This window comes from Capricornis sumatraensis, chromosome X (genome assembly GCF_032405125.1).
Source record: "Capricornis sumatraensis isolate serow.1 chromosome X, serow.2, whole genome shotgun sequence".
Lineage (NCBI taxonomy): Eukaryota > Metazoa > Chordata > Mammalia > Artiodactyla > Bovidae > Capricornis > Capricornis sumatraensis.
In genome coordinates, this window is record NC_091092.1 from 46,476,319 (window position 1) to 46,494,943 (window position 18,625).

General features: G+C 41.5%; 1 protein-coding gene across 1 annotated transcript in view; it reads right to left on the reverse strand.

Moving 5' to 3' along the window:
* Window positions 1-206: 206 nt before the first annotated feature.
* LOC138071655 (RNA polymerase II subunit A C-terminal domain phosphatase SSU72-like) overlaps window positions 207-18,625 on the reverse strand; it is a 105,275-nt gene continuing 86,856 nt past the window's right edge. The window contains 2 exon segments of the mRNA XM_068963130.1: window positions 207-522; window positions 524-792. Coding sequence (XP_068819231.1) covers window positions 207-522; window positions 524-792 — 585 coding nt within the window.

Consider the following 18,625-nt stretch of genomic DNA (forward strand, 5'->3'; position numbering starts at 1 on the left):
GAAAGTGGGACGGGAAAAACGTTTGTTTTCTGATCTGGCATTTCCGTATCTTCACACTGCATACAGTACGGTTTACTGGGTATTGCTAACGTCCACCGGCAGAATACCTAAAAGTAAAAACAAGTATCAGGAACGAAAAAGTACTACCAAAAGGAAACTCAAGAAAATAGCTTCAAGTGGGCAGTGGGCCGGACGTCAGGCTGGGCTCAGTAGAAGCAGACGGTGTGCAGGAAGCTCCTGCCGCTCTTTTCCTCGAACACCTGCAGCAGCTCGCCAATCCTGTCCTCCATGCCCTCCATGAGCTGGACGCACTGGCACAGGTCACAGATGAGGAACGCCCCCAGCGTAGCCTCCTTGTGGGTTTCCAGGTTGTTCACGTTGATCACATGCACGGGCTGGCAGGTCTCCTGCTCCCTGGTACTCATATCTTCCACCACCTGGTCATACACTTGCTTTTCACAGATGAGGATGAGGTCAAACGGATCTTTGCAGTCCTGGAACCTCTCTGGCCTGGGTTTGATACTCATTTCTTTCCAGCATCTGTAAAACGCCATTCTGCATATAGAGTTCTTTGTCTTTCCTAAGAAGGTCTTGGTACATCTTGTCATATGTGGTTCTGAAATCATAAACGTTTGGCCTGTCGCGTGCTCGTCCTGGAAGCTTCACGTTTGGTCCTGTTCCGAAGGACCGGATGCTGAATCCTCGATTGCTGAGGATGTTGTGCACCTCCACGCTCTGGTTCTGGTTGCTCGAGCATATCACACCGAGGCACAGTGGCAAAGACGACTGCGGCTACAGTCACCGAGACTCCCAGCTCAGAACTTTCGCTTCTGGACTCCGAGCGCTGCCACAAAAGCAAAATGGTGGGCTCGACGCCTGGAAGCGGAAGCTGCGGCGCCGGCAACGTAGAGTATCAGGACTTATGGCGCGGGCACGTATAACGTGTCCTGGCAGGCTCCTCGTGCAGGCCCAGATTGCTGGGCGGCAAGATGAGGGCCACTGCAGTATTCTTCGTTCGGAAATCACATAGACAGAGGTGCCAAGGGTGCTACAGCCTGTGGGGTCGCAAAAGTTAGACACGACTGAGCAACTAAACCACCACCACTACCATAGTTGAATCAGGTTATCCCTCTGTAAAATGCCTGGTCATATCCTTTGTACGTTTTTCTAATGAATATCTGTCTTTCTCAATGATTTTTAGAGTACAGCTTCTAGATATTCCGTTCAGTTGCTCAGTCATATCCGACTCATTGTGACTGCAGCACGCCAGGCTTTCCTGCCCATCATCAACTCCAGAGCTTACTCAAACTCATGTCCATCGAGTCGGTGATGCCATCCAACCATCTCATCGTCTGGCGTCCCCTTCTCCTCTAGATATTAATGTCCCCTCTCATTTTAGATGTTAATCCTTCCTTATTTATAAGAGCTAAAAATAGCTCCCACCAACCTGTGGCTCATTATTTAAAATTGTCTTTGTGGTACATACTTCATCAACTAGTCTTTACTTTTAATGAAGGCAAATGTATCTATCTTTTATAGTTTCCATTTTGTGTTTTTAAGAAACCTTTCCCTACTTTGAGATCATTAAGGTAGTCTTCGTCTTTTTCAGGATCAAATAATTCTTGCTTTTAACATTTATATCTTTAATCCATCTTGAGTTTACATTTCTGTATAGTATAGGGTAGGAATTTTTTTTACCATCTACATAACCGATTTTCCCAGAATTATTCTATTGGTTTGTAATGTCTCCTCTGTCATAAACCAAGTCCTCATATATGTATGAGTTTGGTTCTGGAATTTCAATTTTGTTCTATTGGTACACTTGTCTGTCCTTGTACTAATATCACATTTTTGTTAATATAAGTGAATAACAATCCTTAATATCTTATAGAGCTAGTCTCATATTGTTTTTCATCTGTAGAGAATCTTGACTAATCTTTACCCTCTTTCCACGTAGATTTTAGGGCAAGTTTGCCAAGTTCTAGGAAAAAAAAAAAAAAAAACACTGTTGGAGAGTTTGATTGGAATTGCACTGAACTGAAAGTTAATTTGTGGAGAATTGATTTATGTATGATATTGAATCTTTCAAACAATTTAAATGGTTTATATCTTCTATTATTTAAATTTTGTTCACTGTTTATGGAATTCAATACAAGCTCATAATATTTCCTTAAAAGACATGCATTTTGTTAGGTACAGCTCCAAATTTATTATGGGTTTTGCTACTATGCAAATGGAATTTTTTTTTCCATTCCAATTTTGCAATTTATCTTGCAAATAAACTCTAATTCTAGTATTTATTTATAAATTACATAAATAATTAAGGAAATAGAGCTTGTGTGCTTGAAAGTAGCTGACACTCTGAGCTCACTAAAATAGAGTCAATTTTGTCCTTTCATTAAACAAAGTGGGATAATTCCTATTATGTTCAGAGACTGTGTTTTAGTTAGTGTGACAGTGTTTCCATGTTTCAGAAATGATATTTTTTCCTATGAAAGCTTCCACTTTTCCTACCAGGGACTCACTCTATTATAGTAGTTACAAATACAAAGCTTTTTCTTCTTATTCTTTAGAATATGTTTTGGTCCTTTATTTTCATTTAAAGCATATACTTGTTCAAAGTCATGGTTTTTTTGTCCCTAGAGGATGATTAGTTTAGAGAGCATACACACACATACACATGCAAACATACTTTATCTGGGTTCTTTTATATATATGAAGCGTTTCTTCTTTTTTAAAAATTGAAGTAGGATTGATTTACAATGTTGAGCCAATCTCTGCTGTACAGCAAAATAACTCAGTTTTACATAAATAAATAAAGATATACATATTTAAAATATTCTTTTCTATTATGATTTATCTCAGGAGAATGGATGAAGTTCTCTGTACTATACAGCAGAAACTTCTTAGTTACCAGTTCTACATGTAATAGTGTATATTCACCAACCACAAGTGCCGAGTCCTTCCTTCTCCCCTCCTCCTCCTTGGCAACCTCAAGTCTGATCTCTATGTCCTTGAGTCTGTTCCTGTTTTATAGACAGGTTCATCTGTGTCATACTCTACATTACACATATAAGTGACATCACATGGTATGTCTTCCTCTTTCTGACTTAGTTCACTTCGTATGATAATTTCTAGTTGCATCCATGTTTTTGCAAATGGCATTATTTTGGTTTATATGGTGAGTAGTAGTCCCTTGTAGTAATGAAAAGAAAGTAACTTGATAGATTTCTTGCTTGAATACACTCAAGTTGAAGGAGTACATTCTTTAATGAGCTGTCAAGTCCTTTACTTAGAGATAGGAACAAAATGAATTTTGAATAAGCTGGTACAGAAGCAGTAGCTATAGCAAAGTCAATACGGACCTGTAAGAGAAACCACTGGATAGGAATATTCTCTAAATTCTTCCCAATGATCCTCTCTCCTCTTCACTTGTTCTTTGGTCTAAATTAGTTAATTTCTTTTTAGAGGGCCTAGAAGAAAGGAAGAACAAACTTCTTGATCCAAGTACACTGAGGGCAGAGGGGCAAACCTTACAAAAACAACATAAGACCTGAAACAAGTGAAGCATGGGAAAAGAGATACCAATATTGGATGCCATGTTGGTTGTCAGAATTTGTCTTTATAACATTTTCTCCTTGATTCTTCCTGTTGAAGAGGATCACTATTGATTTTTATATATTGGGCCTATACCCAGAAACTTTGTGGAACTTTATATTAGTTATACTCATTTGTCTACATATTTTAGTACATTATCTGTGTAGACAATCATCCCATCTGTGAAAATAAAAATGTTTTCAACCCTTATATTTTCCTTTTCCCAATGAGATGGTTAGGATCTCATTTATAAAGCTTAATAAAAACAGTGACTACAGATAGCCTTGTCAGTCTTGTTCCTGACTTGAAAACCATATGGACATCTTGAAGAAATCTCTAGTCTTTCCCCTTCTGTTGTTCTCTATTTCTTTGCACTGATCACTGGAGATGGCTTTCTTATCTCTCCTTGCTATTCTTTGGAATTCTGCATTCGCATGGGTACATCTTTCCTTTTCTCCTTTGCCTTTAGATTCTCTTCTTTTCTCAGCTATTTCTAAGGCCTCCTCAGACAGCCATTTTGCATTTTTGCATTTCTTTTTTGGGGGGATGGTCTTGATCACTGCCTCCTGTACAGTGTTTCCTGTACAATGGCACGCTATCAGATCTAATCCCTTCAATCTATTTGTCACTTCCACTGTATAATTGTAAGGGATTTGATTTAGGTCATACCCGAATGGTCTAGTGGTTTTCCCTACTTTCTTCAACTTAAGTCTGAATTTTACAATAAGAAGTTCATGTGCTGAGCCACAGTCAGCTCCTGGTCTTGTTTTTGCTGATTGTATAGAGCTTCTCCATCTTCGGCTGCAAAGAATATAATCAATCTAATTTTAGTATTGACCATCTGGTGATGTCCATGTGTAGAGTTTTCTCTATTATTGTTGGAAGAGGGTGTTACCTAAGACCAGTGCATTCTCTTGGCAAAACTCTGTTAGCCTTTGCCCTGCTTCATTTTGTACTCCAAGGCCAAACTTGCTTTTTACTCCAGGTATCTCTTGACTTCCTACTTTTGATTGCCAGTCCTCTATGATGAAAAGAACATCCTTGGTGGGTGTTAGTTCTAGAAGGTCTTATAGGTCTTCATAGAACCGTTCAACTTCAGCTTCTTCAGCATTAGTGGCTGGAGCATAGACTTGGATTACTGTGATATTGAATGGCTTGCCTTGGAAACAAACAGAGCTCGTTTTGTTGTTTTGAGGTTACACCCAAGTACTGCATTTTGGACTCTTATTGACTATGAGGGCTACTCATTTCTTCTAAGGGATTCTTGCCCACAGTAGTAGATACAATAGTCATCTAAAATAAATTCGACCATTCCAGTCCATTTTAATTTACTGATTCCTAAAATGTCAGTGTTCACTCTTGCCATCTCCTGTTCACTTGCTAGCTCCCCATCATTGCCATCACCAAAGATGTCTAGGGCAAAGTACTCTGCCGGAGAACCTGAGCTACAACAAAGGTCAATCACGTGGAACCAAGCCATTTGAAAGTTTTAGGCATCTAGTTTCGGTGTTTTCCTACTCTCACCAGGAATGTTGCTGGAACATCTAGAATCAAAAACTTTACTCACAGAGCCATTTGTCCCCTACTGAATGAAGCTTGTGTAAGTTTTGTGTAAGTTTACAACAGAGCTTAGTGTGATGAGCTGGCAAGAAATGTTTGCCAAGTTTCAAAGGCTTGGAGGAAAGATATCATAACCGTGAAAGGCATTTTCTTTTTAGTTTTGTTTGAAAGTGTTTTTAACTCTAAGAACAAAAGGTAGTCCTTGGACTGTCTCTTCTCAGAAAGCTGACACTACATTTCTCTACTGTTATCAGTTTCCTAAATAAGTGTAGTTGTATTTAATTACTGCTGAATACAGGGGAGACGTGTGTTAGTCCTTTCGTTCAGTACATTAGGATCAGAGGAATAACAGGTGTGGCAGTGTGGCAGTGTTTCTTCACTCATTTCAAAGTCATCTGTATCACCAAAATATACAACTCATCCAGCCCACCAACCTTAAGGAATTGCAATAAATACAATTCAAAAGAATTCAAAGCTAGCTCTGTCTTTCCCTCAGATATCAAATGTGGACAGAAGGTTTCGTTGAATAGTTGCCATCTCAAGAGACGTTATAGCAGGCAGATGATGTGAGTGAGCAAAGCGTGCTCTTAAATCACTAGATATGACAGGCCCAACCTGAAGGAAAATAAGCCTGTTTAGGTTCAGAGAGGTGAAGATCTGCCCAAGGTCACACAGTACATCCATTTTTCTCTTCCACTGCTTCCATCCCAGTCTAAGTCACAGCTGTGCCTGGTCTAGTCACTGCAGCAGCCTCCTAAGACTCCCAACTACCTCCAGTGGGGCTCCTGCTTTGATCCATCCTCCACCTCCTATAGCTGGAGTCGACTAATTAAAACATTATCTTACTGATAACCTACTAATGGCTTAACATTGTTATTACAAAAATGTTTCAACACTTTCTTTTTTTTACCATGAAGAGGTAGGCCTGGAAGGGGCTGCCCCCTTCCTATCTCTTCAGCCTCAGCTTTACTCACTCCCTCTGTCATGTGCTCTGCTTCAGACATGCTGGCCTTCAGGTAATGTACTAAAACCTACTGGATTATCTCCTTATACCTGCTCATCCCTCTTCGGGGAAGGTTCCTTTTACACACCCTTACCTAAATAGGTCTTCATTCTTCATACTCATTTCTGATATCTCACCTTAAGTCTAACTTTTTTGGATCAAGAAATTCCATCAGTGAAGTTCACCAACACTCCTGTTATGAGATCAGGTCTCTCATAACATGTACTTTTTCTTCATAGCACCCACCATGTTTGTTACGTAGTAAGTTCAATACCTCTTTGGTGAATGGGTGAAGCATCTGATTGAGGTCTGTCTTCTTGACTAGATGGGAAGCTCCAAGAGCATCACTGCTGCCATCTGTTAGATGGATGAAGTAGACACAGGACTTGGATTCAATCTCTCCTAAATCCCTCCTGTTCCCCTGACTTTACCTTCCCACTCTGCCTTACTCCTCTGTTCCTCTGCCCCCACCTGTCAGAACAGCGGCCCTCTTCCAACAGACACTGCCTAATTCCACTGGTAGCTCAAGGGGCGCTATTCTCAGTTTCACCTAGTCACTCATTGGCAATTACTCCTTGTCTAGGGACAGCCTTCATCAGGGGCAGAAGCAGCAGTTACCTGCTAGTACCTCAAAAGCCACCATCAGGACATTGTTACTTCCCATTAAGGATAGTTCTCTCCATGCAGTCCTCTTTTTAAATGCCCACAGGTCCATTATGGGGAAGGTAACGTTTGCCCAGTCCATCCCTCAGTCAACATGTTTGACTGCACACTCTTCACCTGGCTCAGAGTTGATTGAGGTGCTCACACGATTAAATGGAAGAAAGAACTGAAATCAGAGAGAATGGATGAGAAAGAAAAGACTCTCAATTTGACCACAGGCTGAATCTGACTTTCTCTTCTGGCAAATGTTCCCATGACTATGTAATGGATAACTTCATGTTAAACCTGTACCTACCTGAATACTAAATTACCTATCCCAAAACAATGGCAAATGGTATGTATGTATCTCTCCAGTTATAAGGTTGGCAAAAAAACTTATTTACATTTTTCCATAAGATGTTATGGAAAAAACAGTTTGGCCAACCTAATACTTTCATTTACATAGCTTGAAACTGTAATGACAAGCAAACATTCCTTATAAGAAAAAGTGCTCTCTGATGATTATTTTGTTATTCTTGTTGTTCAGTCACTAAGTCATGTCCAGCTCTTTGTGACCCTATCGACTGCAGCCCACTATCCCTCATTATCACCTCCCCAGTAGAAAGAACAACACTTTTCTGGTCACCTAACACCAAAGCATTCTATAGGCCATTAGTGCATTCTGGATTAGAAAACCCAAAATGTGTAGAATGGGGATTTGTGATCTGAAAGGGAAAGTGAAAGTCGCTCAGTTGTGTTCGACTCTGCGACTCCATATAGTCCATGGAATTCTCCAGGCCACAATACTGGAGTGGGTAGCCTTTCCCTTCTCCAGGGGATCTTCCCAAGCCAGGGATTGAACCCAAGTCTCCCACATTGCAGGTGGATTCTTTACCAACTGTGCTATCAAGGAAGCCCTTTTGTGATCTGAATATGGCCTAATTATTGCATGGTCAAACACAATCAGTGCAATCATTGGAATAAATGCAATGGTATGGAAGCATAATTTGCACTCATGTGGATACCGAACTATTTACCTGAAGCAGCACCTGTTTTTCAAGTTCACCAGAACCAAAAAAGAAAAGGGAACAGAACCTACCATGGTGGGAAGGGAAGAACTCACCATCTTTGGCAAGTACAGAGATTAATGAGTTTGATTCCACACCAATCTGAATGCTTCAGAGGTGAAGAAGAATCTGGACTCTGATTCTCACCTGGGAACCCTGGAGGAGAAAAATTGCCAGTTTTTCCTCAGGGCCCTCACCTGATCTTTTGACAACTCTGAGAACTCAAAGCCTGGAAGGTAGTGAGGTCACATGGCCCAGGTAACAAATTGTGCCTGTGAGGTCTGCCCAGAAGTATCAGAGGAGGACCTCAGCCCATGAAGTTTAAAACAGTGTCTGGCACAGAGGTGTTGATTTGACGACATGGAAGAGGAGAAAGAATGGTCTTTCTGAAATGGGCAGATTTGAAGAGCTGGGGTTGTGTGGAATGGCAGGAGTGTTTTTCCTGTACCGCTGCTCCTGAGCTGCTCTGGGGAATCGATTTCTTATGCTACAAAAGGATAGGACAGTGTGATGCTGACTGGCCCTGGGGACACAGCTTCAATTCAAGTGCATTGATTCAACAAGGATGGCATTTTCTAGTAGGACCCAGCTGTCCACTCGCCAGACCCCTTGGTGATCCTTATTTAAAAAGCAGGAGGCATCTCTGAAACTTTAATATGCACTTTTACAGAACAATACAGGACTCAAATGTAAAGCACCTCATTTTGCCTGTGTTGTTTTTAGTATTTGATTCAAGTGCATGTAAACTGTGAACAATCTCAAATGTATGGTTCAAGCAGAGGTCACCAGGAGATGACTTAGTTAAGCTGAAGGATGTTTAAAATAAATGAATGGTATTGAGGACCACACAGTTGATAACCACAAATGATTCATTCAATTCATCATTTCAATAATTAAGATCAACTGTGAAAAAAAAATGGATCCACTCAGTGGAAAAAGAACCTGAGAGGACACACAGCCCATTCTTGACATTATAAGTGATCTCTAAGCCCAACACCTCTAATGTTTCTTGAGAACTTACATGAATTGATCACAATTAGCTATTTTGCCTTCTTTACAAACATTAGCCAAGATGGCCCTTCAACTGTGCTCAGTAATTAGCTCCCATCTTTACCTCCTACGTGCATCAAGGAAGGATGGACAGAAAGTGTGACTTACAGTCAGACAGGTCTGGATTCAAATCCTGATTTTGCCGCTTATGGCTACATGACTGTGAGCAAAACGTCATGAGGATGATTTCATAGACTGTCACAAGGATGGAAAGAAAGCATCAGTAAAAATGCCTGGCATATGGTATTACTCGATAAATGCCAATGGTACCGCCACTTAAAAAGCCACTGGAACAGAATTAAAATAAAGATTATCAATGGAACATTTCTTACTGATTAGTTTAAAACAGTAATGTTTGTAGAAGTTTAGGTTCCTTTAGAAATCAAACCCACCTTTGAATGCCACAGGGAAGTTTTACTCCTGTATTTAGACATACTGGGCCACCTCATTGCAGAACAGAAAACAGTATTAAGCAACTCGATTCTTAAGAGTAGGGACTATGTTTCATGGTCTTTGGGTCCCCAGTACCTAGGCACAGTGCCAGGAACAACATCAATACTCAATATATACACACATGCCTACATATACACATACATAGCTTTATGAAGTGGCATCATAGCATGGAATCTTAACCAGCCTCTAAAACAGATTTGAAGCAGACGCTTCCCTTTTCATATTAAAAGCTATCTTTTAAGAATGTTTTAGGAGCAGAGATTCTCAGTGGGGATAGAACTCCAGATAACCTGTGAACTTCTTAAAATGGAGATACCTAATCGCTACCTATGAATCAATAATAGTAAGCACTCAAATAAGAGGTGTATTTTTTACCTACGTACTGTTCCCTGTACGTCAACTCATTCACCCCTCTCAACAACCATATGAAGGCAGTGCTAACATTTTACCCATTTGACAACAAAGTGAGGGGACTTGGAGAGGGTAAGTGATTTGCCAAAGAGCACGTGACTAGCAAGAGACAGAATCAGTATTCACACCAAAGTCCATGTGACCCCCTCCATCTACCTGATCTACCTGAACAACACCCATAGGGCTGCAGCTTGCGCATTTCTCTTTCTTAAAGTTTCCACAATGGCTCTGATTAATATGCCTAGTTAAGAATCAGGTAATCAAGGAATGACTAGATTAAAAACATGCAAGACAGGGACTTCCCTGGTAGTGCAGTGATTAAGACTTCACCTTCCAATGCAAGGGGTGCAGATTTGATTCCTGGTCAGAGAACTAAGATCCTACATGCCTGTCAGCCAAGAAATCAAAGCATAAAACAAGCAATACTGTAACAAGTTCAATAAAGACTTTAAAAGTGAAGTGAAGTGAAGTTGCTTAGTCGTGTCTGACTCTTTGAGACCCCACGGACTGTAACCTATCAGGCTCCTCGGTCCATGTGATTTTCCAGGCAAGAATACTGGAATCGGTTGCCATTTCCTTCTCCAGACTTTAAAAGTGGTCCACATAAGAAAAAAATTTTTTAAACATGCAAGAGAAAGAGAAGGAAACCAAATGGCCCAGGCCATTAGCACAGTTCTCCAAATCCAAATAACAGTATGTGAAATAACCTATCCCTGCAACTCTACCAGAAATTAGACCTTCACAAGGCTACAAATCAGCTTTACTAGCTTTTGAACTCTCCTCCACTATTGGCTCACCCTAAACAATCTGTCACCACATAGCGAGGATGGCCTGGCTGTTTCCAGAGAGGGCACAATTGTATGGTGTCTACCAGGCCTGATAGATGAGATTGTTAAGGACAATGACATGTTCTATGAGGTATCCTAACTTACTACAAAAGAGTAGATGTTACTAGCAGTTAATATTGTCTATTCTTTTCCCAGCTGAATTTTTAAAGACTGTGGAAAGTGATCTAAACCTCAATGTTATTGCAGAATCAAGAAGCCACTACCTCCCTAGTTCCATAAAGAATGCTGATCAAATACATGTGAATAGGAAAAGTATATTTAATTTGCAGGTTTCTGTCTACATGGTCTGCTTCTATTTTCTTTGATAAGATTAGTGAACAAAGTTTAGAGGACATTTTTTAGTTCAAACATTTTCCCATAATGGCAAATCAATCTGCTTGGGCAAACAGAACATCAAAACGTTAACCATCAGGAGCTATCATGGGAAGTTGATCTGATTTACACATAAAAACACCTGCTAAAACTTAAATGAAACTTTATAGAGGAGCAGAACTGGATAAAGGATTTTTTGAGTCTTTTCAAGCAGTGACTACAATAACTGCAAGAGTATGGACAAATGGTACCAAGTCTAATCAGTCTTGTATATTTCTTCTGCACTGTTGCAAAATACATTTCATACCAGGGTAGAGTAAGCACACAGCAGGCAAAATGTGGTAGCTGAAGTAAGCATAGCTAATATGCTGCTTAGAACAGGTGAGATCTACAGAATTCCCTGATCCATCCTGATTGGCTCTGGATGGAGGACTGATTCCTAGCATGCTTTTCTTCTGTGACTTTTATGTCCACGATATATATAGGCTGCTTGGATCTAAACAGATACAGGAGATGGTAGCAGTATGTGAGCAGAAAGCCTATTCTATTACATGGCAGTATTATGTATGATAGTAAGGCAATTTGTCATGCCAAGACTGGTAGGTGGGAGCCAGCAGCAGGTCTCAGACTCCCACCAGAGTTAACAACAGCTTAGAGAAACGGGCCAGGGCAGGGGCAGGATGATAGCATGCAGAAGAACAAAATGGACACCTGACACCCACTGAGCCAGCAACACCACAAGATGTAACAAAGTCTCAGAGATAAAGGAGGCCAGTCATCAGAATGGGCTTCTCAGGTGGCTCCATGGTAAAGAATCCACCTGCAAATACAGGAGATGAGTGTTCAATCCCTTGGTCGGGAAGGTCCCCTGGAGAAGGAAATGGCAACCCACTCCAGCTTTCTTGCCTGGGAAATCCCATGGACAGAGGAGCCTGGAAAGCTACAGCCCATGGGATAGTAAAGAGTCAGACATGACTTAGTGAATAAACAAACAAAAAATAAAGTCATCAGAATATATACTAGGAGCCCAGAACACAACACTCTAGAACAGCTTCCCTGGACAAAGGCCATTCCTCCTCTAGCTCCGTTTAAAATCCATTGTTCAAGAAGAGTTGGGGGCTGAAGCTCTCCCCACCCACACACATGCTCTCCGTGCCCAGCAACTGTTACATGCCTGGAGTGAGCTATGGAAGAGTTCTACTGAATGGAGACGTATAAGTAATCCAACATGCAAATGCATTGTAGTACAGTGCAGAAGGGATTAAGAGTGTGGACAGGGACTTCCCTGACAGTCCAGTGGATAGGACTCCGTGCTTCCACTGCAGAAAGCACAGGTTCAATCCTTTGTCAGGGAACTAAGATCCTGCAAGTCGTGGACCAAAAAAAAAAAAAAAAGGACAGTTTAATCACAAAGTTCTGGGTTCAGAAGCCAGGTCTGAAGCTGCTAGCTGTGTCCTAGTGGATAAGTCAACTAATGTCACCTAAAAACAAGGATAGTAGTACTTCACCCTATGACTGTTGACAGGATTAAATGACTCAGTGCATCTAAAGCACTTAGTGAAGTGTCTTCAGCATGGCAAGTACTCAATAAAAGTCAGTACTTGCTATTATCATTATTAGCAAATGACCAGAAGGCCTTTATGTTGCCCAAAATGAATAGACTGCTACCTCAAAAGATCATAAAAAGCAGAATCATAACGAGTTTCTTCCTAACATACCTGTTATGAAGTTTCTTAAAATTAAATATTCAACAAGCCCAGTGCCAGTCTCTCTTGCTTGCATACCTGTGCTTCTTCTGGAGCTCTGCCATTCTCTGTCTCTGCCCCATATCTATTTGTAGCTAGGGAGGACATATTTCTCACCTGTGCAGAAGTGTTATCTGCCAAGTTATGAAATGAGGGAGGATGTGAAAAGGCAATGAAAAACATTAAGGAAGCAGAGGGAGACAAATCCAGGAGGAGGTTGGTATCCGGCCTCAATTCCATCTCCCCCCAGCCAAACTCCTGTCTGTCTTGCACCCTTGACAACACCCAACTCAGATTAAATCCAGCTCTTTAATGACTCCACACCTGCCCGCAGGTGGATCACCATCCACCATGCTGTCCATTCCCCTTTAAACTGATACCCTCAAAGCTCAAGTGTGAGTCTTCAGTGCTGCCCACTCTACCCCTGTTACTGCAAGAGTGTGTAGGGTCTGGCTGCTTGCTGCTCAAAAACCAATAAACAGGCCAGGTTGATGGAAAGGAAAGTTTGCTGTATTTCAGATGCCAGCAACTGAGGGAGGAGGGTGGCAGACATCTGTCTAAAGGCTGATTGCCCACTCCCCGCCCTGCCAGCCCCAACTCTGCACCAGCAACCAGTGGAGCAAGAGTTTTTGTAGCCACAAGGAGGGGGCTACATTTAGAAACAGCACGGTCAGCTCTGACAGTCATCTTCAAACTGGTCATTGGTGGTCTGATCAGCATCACCTTGATTGTTTTAGGTACAGTTAATCATTAGTTCCAGGGTCTGTTTGTTCCCATTTCTTGAGGCCAGTTTTCAGAATTTTAGCAACTTATGTCATGGGTACAGTCTGGTTATCATGTAGTTAACTTCTCCACCTGGGGTTTTAGTATCTATAAGACAGTTCACAGGATGTGGCTCAGAATATTATCTATAGCCCTTGAGGAAAAAACTAAAGGTCCTTGACTATGCTTAATAACTACATTATTATTATTACTTGGTTTCTTTTGACTATTTTCCTTTTTTTCCTGCATTTCTCATTTCTCTGATTAAACTTATTCTTTGACTAAAGTTTTCCATAGACAAAAGGCAGGTAGAGAACATGGGAGGGGGCAAGGACCATCGGGTCCTGCTCCATTGCACCCCCTACCCCATTCATTTGTCTGCTTTCCCTAGATTCTTTCATATGCCTCCTCTCTGCTCACTCCTCTCTGCTAACTCTCCTTTCTTCCTCCTCACTCTCAGCTGATAACCTAGCTTCTGATTTCAGTGAGAAAAAAGAAGCAATTAGGAGAAATTCCACATCCTCCCACCACCCTATCTACCCACCTACCAGCATCTGTACCCACCAGTTCTGACTGTTTGCTGCTAACTGTGGACCAAGGGTCTGCTCTGAAGGACAACCTTACAACAACACTAGGAAGCTAATGCACCTGCTTTATTCTTCCCCATATTATGATATCAGAGTCATTACTTGATAATACACTACCAGTCTTTTTGTTTACTATCTGACCACCCCCATTAGAATATAAGCTCCTTAAGGAAAATGTTGTATCCCGTGGCCAAAAGGAGTGCCAGGCACATATTAAGCACTCAATGAATATGTCTGTGTGGAATGAATGGGGAAAAAAAAGAATGAATGAAAGAAAAACATGAATTTGTCACTGTTTGAAATTCTCTATTGAATGCTTAGGGTTCTCTCCCTCTCTCTCCCCCATGAACACTTCCCCCACCAAAATCCCTAGGACAGGAATCTAATGTCCCAGGGGGACATGTTATAAAAGTTGATGCTCTTCGAGGAGGCATGTCATGGACATCCATGTGAATAAGGATGTCTGCATTGAACCTGGTCATGGCTAAAGAGTGCCAGTGAGTGAGGCCCTACCCATGGAGCAGAGCCATCCAGGCAATATGGGAAGTAGGCTTGCCAAGCAAAGGTCTATTTAGGATCCAGATCCAGTGACAGGAAGCCTTCTTAACTTCCTTCCTTCCTTGCCACTGAGCCTGAGACTATGCCAAGGAAGTCCAACTCTCACACATCTACAGAAAGTATCCCAGAGAGGAAGTCTATGACTTGTCTATGCCATCTGCACAATGCTCAGGAAGCCAGCCAGCCTGGACACAGAGGGGGCCTCTGGTTTGTACCTTCTATGCAGAAGATGCTCAGTTTCTGGGCACCGTGGCCAACATGGATGAAGGATCATAGAAGGTAAGGAGTGTAAGGGGCTTGTTACTTACAGCACATGCATGATATGCATTAGGGAGGTTATTAAGAAGATGGAAGAGACGGAGATGAACGAGGAGGTGGAAGAAGCAAAAGGGACACTGGAGGCAGGGAAGAGGAGTGGAGAAGCTAGAAGAGGTGGAGAAGGAAAGAAACAGAAGGTAGAGAAATAATTTAGTTTTACATGTCAGTGATAAATATTAACTTAACCTGAAGACCACAAGTGTGCTACTAGACTCTGGTAGTCACCAGCTTAGGCAAGTTGGACAAGTCCCTTTGCTCATGGGAACTTTGGTTTTTCTCACCACTCAATACTGGAAGTTGGCATCTCCAAGGATCCTCACAGTTCTGACCTCCTGTAAAATCATAATCTTTCCAGTCACCAGCTCGGCTCCGTGATATGGGTCTGTGGAGCCAACCAGTACAGAGTTTGGAACTTCAGCAGATGTCCCTGAAAACAGGCAGAAACTCCCTCAATGGAGCCTTAGCTGCCTTCCCACAGATCCCAAGGGCTTCCCTGGTAGCTCAGTTGGAAAAGAATCCACCTGCAATACAGGAGACCCCAGTCTGATTCCTGGGTCAGGAATATCCCCTGGAGAAGGGACAGGCTACCCACTCCAGTATTCCTGGGCTTCCCTGGTGGCTCAGCTAGTAAAGAATCCTCCCACAATGTAGGAGACCTGGGTTCAATCCCTGGGTTGGGAAGATAACCTTGGAGAAGGGAAAGGCTACCCACTCCAGTATTCTGGCCTAGAGAATTCCATGGACTGTATAGTCCATGGGGTCACAAAGAGTCGGACATGATGGAATGACTTTCACCTTCACAGATTCCAGCTTTCTTCCCAGGAAAACATTCTCCCAGAGGACTGGGATGCTACATCTCACTTCACAGCTCCATTTTCCTGAGAAATAAACAGCACAAACTAGCATTTGTTCCTCAGCACAGAATGAGCCAGTCCAATGAAGATCAGCCAATTTGTCCTTTCTTTAATACTGTTTACTGTCTCTTTGATGATGAATTCATTTGAGCAAGAGACCCCAGATCCTAATTCACGGTAACTGTTTATGTTCATGAGACCTCTCCCAGTCTCGGCTCCTGGTCCCTTTTGACCTTTCAGAAACCACACCTAGCTGCTTCAGCAACAGGCCACTCTAGTCTTACTTTGGGAAAGGATCCAGCATGGCAGGCAGCACACTTACAGTTCTTATGGACCACACGGAGAAATCAACCGGAGACAGGCAGCCCCAGAGGCAGGCAGCCCAGACTAGGAAGAGAGGAGACACAGTCTGTGAATACCATGTTGTTTCCTTACTGTTGAATCTTTCCAAGTTAACTGGTGTGGAATTTCAATCGCCTGCCCATATATAGCCTTGGAGTATCTTATAATCCAAAGAGACATCATGGTGTACTGGAGCTGGAATCCAAAAGACCAAAATAAAATTTTGGCTCCAACCACTTATCACACTTTGGGCAATCTACATAATTTCTCTGGGCCTCCTGACTCTCCCTGTCTCTAAAGTGGAGACAATAATAGTACATAAGAAATAAGATCAACTAAGATATCTCTGACTCAAGCACATAGTATAGTGTCCCATACAAACAGAAAGAATAAATATGAGCTACTAGCCATGGATAGTATTATGAAACCATGGATATGGGCATGCTGTGGGAAATAAAAAGAGCCCCTAAAGTTTGTTTGCCAAAGTGCTGACTACAAAGTGAGCAACTAGACATTAGCCTTTGCTTTTGGATATGATATCCCCGTCATCATCAAACAGCACGGATTCACATCTGTCCAAAGGAACCAGTCATCGATGGGGGTGCAAATTCAGGTAGAGGTCACACCATCGTTACAGAAGCTGATACCTGGAAATGGCCCTAATGCCCAAAATGACAAATGTCCAAAACAGGAACCTAGTTGAGACTGGAATATACACATATCATCAACTACCAGGTCACAATGAAAATGATGCTCCAAAAGTATATTTATGGACAGAAAAATAAGTTCAAAATATGCTGTCAAATGGGAAAAAAGGGTATCTAAGAAACAGATGCTCTAAGTTATACATTATAAACCTATCTTGTGTGAATTTTAACAAATAGATTTTAACTTGGAAATGAAAGAATAATAAGTATCCCACCTGATCTCACTTTGCAAGTACGTGGTACATATGTTACAATGCCTAGAAAAATTCTCAGAGACTTTACACATGAAAAGGGTTCTTTTTGCATAATAGGAATTTAGGTGATTTTCACTTTCTCTTTGGACTTTTACTGGAACTTTCGGGGATGGAGGATTGTTAATTATTTTTTTAAAAAAAACAAGAAATGTGTTTATTCAACACCATGACAAATAGGGTCCCTAATCATAAGGCTCCCAAACTACCCATCATTTGGTTTCAGAGGCTGATATGCCTGTTTTTGGAAGGCCCGGGCCTCCGGGAATCAGACATGCACCTACCTGTGGCCCCCATATTTCCTCTGTGAGAGAGATGAAGGCAGAGATATGTCTTGCTTTCGCTAGTGCATCTGCCCAAACATCAAGCCACCTTTGAAATTGCTTTGAAGGTACATTTTAATTAAAATTAAAATGCCACTCTGGGAAGAGAGGGGAAGAGAATGTGCTTCCTTTTGGTGTGATGAACATGGTTTGGAACTAGATAAGAGTTAATGGTTGCACAACATTGCGAGTATACTAAATGCTACTGGATTGTACATTTTAAAATGGCTACTTGTATGTTGGTGCTTCTCTGGTAGCCCAGTGGTAAAGAATCTGCCTGTCAATGCAGGAGACTCGTGTTTGATCCCTGGGTCAGGTAGACACCCTGGAGAAGGAAACTTCAACCCACTCCAGTATTCTTGCCTGGGAAATCCCATGGAGAGAGGAGCCTGGCGGGCTATAGTCCATGGGGTGGCATCAGTCAGACACGACTTAGCGATTAAACAACAATTGTATGTTTTGTGAATTTCACTACAATAAAATAAAAACAAAACTTAATCCATGAATACTGAGTGTTGGTAATTTCAATATGGATGTGGAAAATTCATCTCTTAGAATTTTTGTGTGTTCAATACATAAACTGTTTGCACACCGAGATCAAAATTTTAATAGAAATGTTTTTCCTTTGTTTCTGGGAGATGCATATTATGAACCAATATGCCATTTTCATCATTTCGTTACCATAATGATAGGCTATTAGAACTGAAGGACAGTTCAGCCACTTTGTTTTATGAATAGGTAACTGAGGCTAGAACACACAAGTAATTTACAAAATCAGAAGTGTCCTAGTCCAGGGTTCTGTCCAGAATAATCCACTTCTAGTCTTTTCTTCATTCAATTCCCTGGTCCTCTTTATATTTTTTTTTAAATACATATTTACTCTTTAATCAAATTATCAGCCTCATGTCATTTTCCAGAATTTGTTTTCTGCACCCCAACTCCTTCAGTGTTCGGTATATTGGTCATATGTTTTGATAACTATATTGAGCAAACTCATCCTATTTAGTATTTCAGTTGTGAGAAGCAGGTGATAGGGTGTGGATTAACTCAGTAATGTGCCACACCCTCTTGGCTCTACCACTTTATCCCTGGGAATGCTGGAGCTCTAGGTTTCATCTGGGTCTCAAAAACACGATCATTAACACAGCGGTTTCTGTGTCTGCACCTCTCACACTGCCCTGACTCCAAATCACAGCAAGATTGTTTACTCGAAGGACAAAGAAATCTTTCCATCC